The sequence below is a fragment of the Symphalangus syndactylus genome, chromosome 12 (genome assembly GCF_028878055.3).
Source record: "Symphalangus syndactylus isolate Jambi chromosome 12, NHGRI_mSymSyn1-v2.1_pri, whole genome shotgun sequence".
NCBI lineage: Eukaryota > Metazoa > Chordata > Mammalia > Primates > Hylobatidae > Symphalangus > Symphalangus syndactylus.
Window position 1 is genome coordinate 99,826,082 of NC_072441.2, and position 3,028 is coordinate 99,829,109.

At 39.6% G+C, this 3,028-nt stretch overlaps 1 protein-coding gene across 1 annotated transcript; it reads right to left on the minus strand.

Annotated features, from left to right (window-relative positions):
• Positions 1-2,415: 2,415 nt before the first annotated feature.
• On the minus strand, positions 2,416-2,754 carry LOC134734890 (large ribosomal subunit protein P1-like). The gene has a single exon (XM_063628239.1). The coding sequence runs from the start codon at positions 2,752-2,754 to the stop codon at positions 2,416-2,418; it is 339 nt and encodes a 112-aa protein (XP_063484309.1).
• Between the last annotated feature and the right edge of the window lie 274 nt (positions 2,755-3,028).

Below are 3,028 nucleotides of genomic sequence, written 5' to 3' on the forward strand. Positions count from 1 at the left end.
ATTGGGGTGATGTCTGCAATCAGGCTCTTCTTGGTAGTAATTTATTTTTCCTACTACTAGTAGTCAACCTTCCTTCCCTAATACTTAAAATTTCTTCTGATAATTAAAAACATTCTAAGATGTTTCAAATTGAGAGCCGAGACTAAATCTTTAGGAAATTAAAAAATTTCAATGTCACTCTGAAGAATAATACTTCTCTCACCCTGCCAATCATACTCAGCTTTTCCTGAGCTGATCACCTAGTTAGTAGGGTCCTAGCTGGAGGCCCTTTATAGGCTTGGTGGCACATACCTGAATAAAAATTGTCAGAGTAACTGTTTTTACTGGAGGTAAACTTATGTTAAAATGATTGCTTGGTAGCGGGAGAAAACAGCTAAGAAGGGTTGATGGTCTCCAGATGGAAGGTCATGAGAAGGTTCCTAAATTCTGTTGTCTCCTTTCCACCATCTCCTGTTAGCAACATATAAGGTCAAACATTTTTTTGCCACAGAAATAAATGAGGCCAATAGATAGTTATTGGATAAATCTACTTTAGATGTTTTAGATTTTTTTGTTTACAGATGAGTTACAAGGTCTTTCCAAATGTGGCCATTATCTTTAGCAGTACTAGAGGTGTCTTTATTTCCCTTTCTCTGTAGTTTTTTACCTGTGTGTTTTCATAAGTGAAAACTTCTGTGAGTTCGCAAGTGCCATGTGTAATCACACTGATTTTGAGTTGTTAGAAACTGGTCTTGAGCATTCTGAGATAGATGCCATCAAAGGGCCAGGAAATATTAAGAATATATAGTGGGATCTCATTCCTGCATTCTTATTTGGATATTATCTGTTTGACTGAAATGTTCTTTTTTTTTTCCTTGTAGAATAGCCAGATAAATACAAGGTATTTTGTTTTATTTTGTATTTTCCCTAAATCTGGCAACACTACCTCCTGAGCACTTAGCTAAACTATACTTCCCAGTGGATGTGGCTGTGTGACTGAGTTCTACCAGTGAAGTTTTTGTAGATGTGATGGGCCACTTCTAAGACTGGTCCACAAAAACCTCCCATGTGTGCTCCTGCATGTTCTTTCCAATTGTGTTTGGTTAGGATGGAGAAAACTTCTAGGGTGACTTTGGAAGCTACATGTTGAAGAAAACAGAGGTTCTATTAGACTTGACTGCATGGAGGAAGACCTCCTCAGCCTGTCCACGTTCCCTGTACTGTTACGCGAGCAAAAGATAATTTTCTATTGTTGTTGGGCTGTTGTACATTTTGGGATCTATTACACTTGTTGCATAAATGGCCTACTTAACCAATAAAGATATGCAGTTGGTTAAGCCATTTTGTTGGTAAGTAAATTACTAGCTCAGGAGAAAAGTTAACATGGAACAGCTAATGTGATAATATGGGAAATATCCATAATTTCCAAAAGCAATGCTACAAAATTGTCTCACTAGGCTTCTATTGTGTAATAGATAACTCTGAAACTTATTGTTTTCTGGAGATTCCAAAAGGAGAGAGGTAGGGAGGGGAGAAAGGGTTGAAAAACTACTTATTGGGTACTATGTCAGCTACTTGGGCTATGGGATCATTAGAAGAACAAACCACAGCATCATGCAATATACCCAAATAACAAACTTGCACATGTGCCCCCCCATTCCCTGAAACTAAAAGTTTTAAAACCTTTAAAAAAGTGTTTTAAAACAACAACCATTTTATTATCTTTCTTAGGAATTTGGGAAGGACTGAGCTGAATGCTAATGAAGATATTTATTGTGCAGTTCAATTCAATAGGTGTTTAATGTGGAAGCCAATCTTTATAATACGTGCCATGGACAGAAACCACAAAGTGGCATGATTCTGGCCATTAAGAAGCTTACAATACTGCTAGACTTGCACACCTGAATAGGTACAAAATAATACAGAACACATAGTTAAGACGTTAAAATCATTCCTTTAGCAAATATGTAAGCATCTACAATGTGGCAGGCATTCCACTAGGTGCTGGGTATATAGCTGTGAACCAACCAGTCAAACAAACAAACAAAAAATCTTACTTCGTTGAGCTTACTTTCAGGAGTCTGTGTGTCAAACAGGAAAAATACAACAACAACCAATAAAACGGTTAATTATATGGGATATTAGAAGATGATAAGTGCCGTGAAGACAAACAAAACAGGGAGAATAGAAAGTGTGTCTGACAGAGTGTAATTAAATCCCTTTTTCTGAATTCAGTTGTTTTTTTGTATTTTTGTTTTGTTTTGTTTTTTTGAGACTTGCTCTGTCACACAGGCTGGAGTGCAGTGGCACAGTCTTTGTTCACTGCAGCCTCAAACTTCTGGGCTCAAGAGATCGTCCTGCCCAAGCCTCCAGAGTAGCTGGGACTACAGGCTTGAGCCACTATAGCCAACGGAATTCAGCTTTTTATTGAACATGTCATAAAAGACCAAAGCTCTTGTCCTCAACATACTCCTCAGATTCTTTATTTGCTTCCACTTTATTCTCCTTGGTTGAGGCAGTGGTGGTGGAGGGGGCAGGACCTCCTGCTGGTGCAGCACCAGCTGCTGCAGCAGACCCACTGGCCCCTTCAGTGCAGATGAGGCTCCAGATGCAGACATTGACCAGGGCTTTTGCAAACAAGCCAGGCCAAAAAAATTTAACGTTTACACCAGCTACTTTAATGAGGTCATTGATCTTATCCTCCCTGACAGTCACTTCATCCTCATACAGAATGAAGACCGAATAGATGCAGGCAAGCTGGGAGATTGAGGCCATGGTGTGGGCGAGCCCCTCACCCCCATGTGGACTTAGCTTCCTGGGAAGGGTGCAGAACCTTGGCAGCAGCAGAGGAGAGGACAATTTCAAGAACAGTGGTCAAATAAAATGTTCCTGAGAAAGTAACATTTGAGAAAAGACTTTAAAAGGGGGGGAGAGGATGAGCTTCATGACCATTGGAACAAGAGCATTTCAAGCAGAGGGAAGAACATGTGAGAAAACCCTCATGAAGAGATGTATTGGGTATTTTCAAGAAACAAGAAAGTCAGTATGG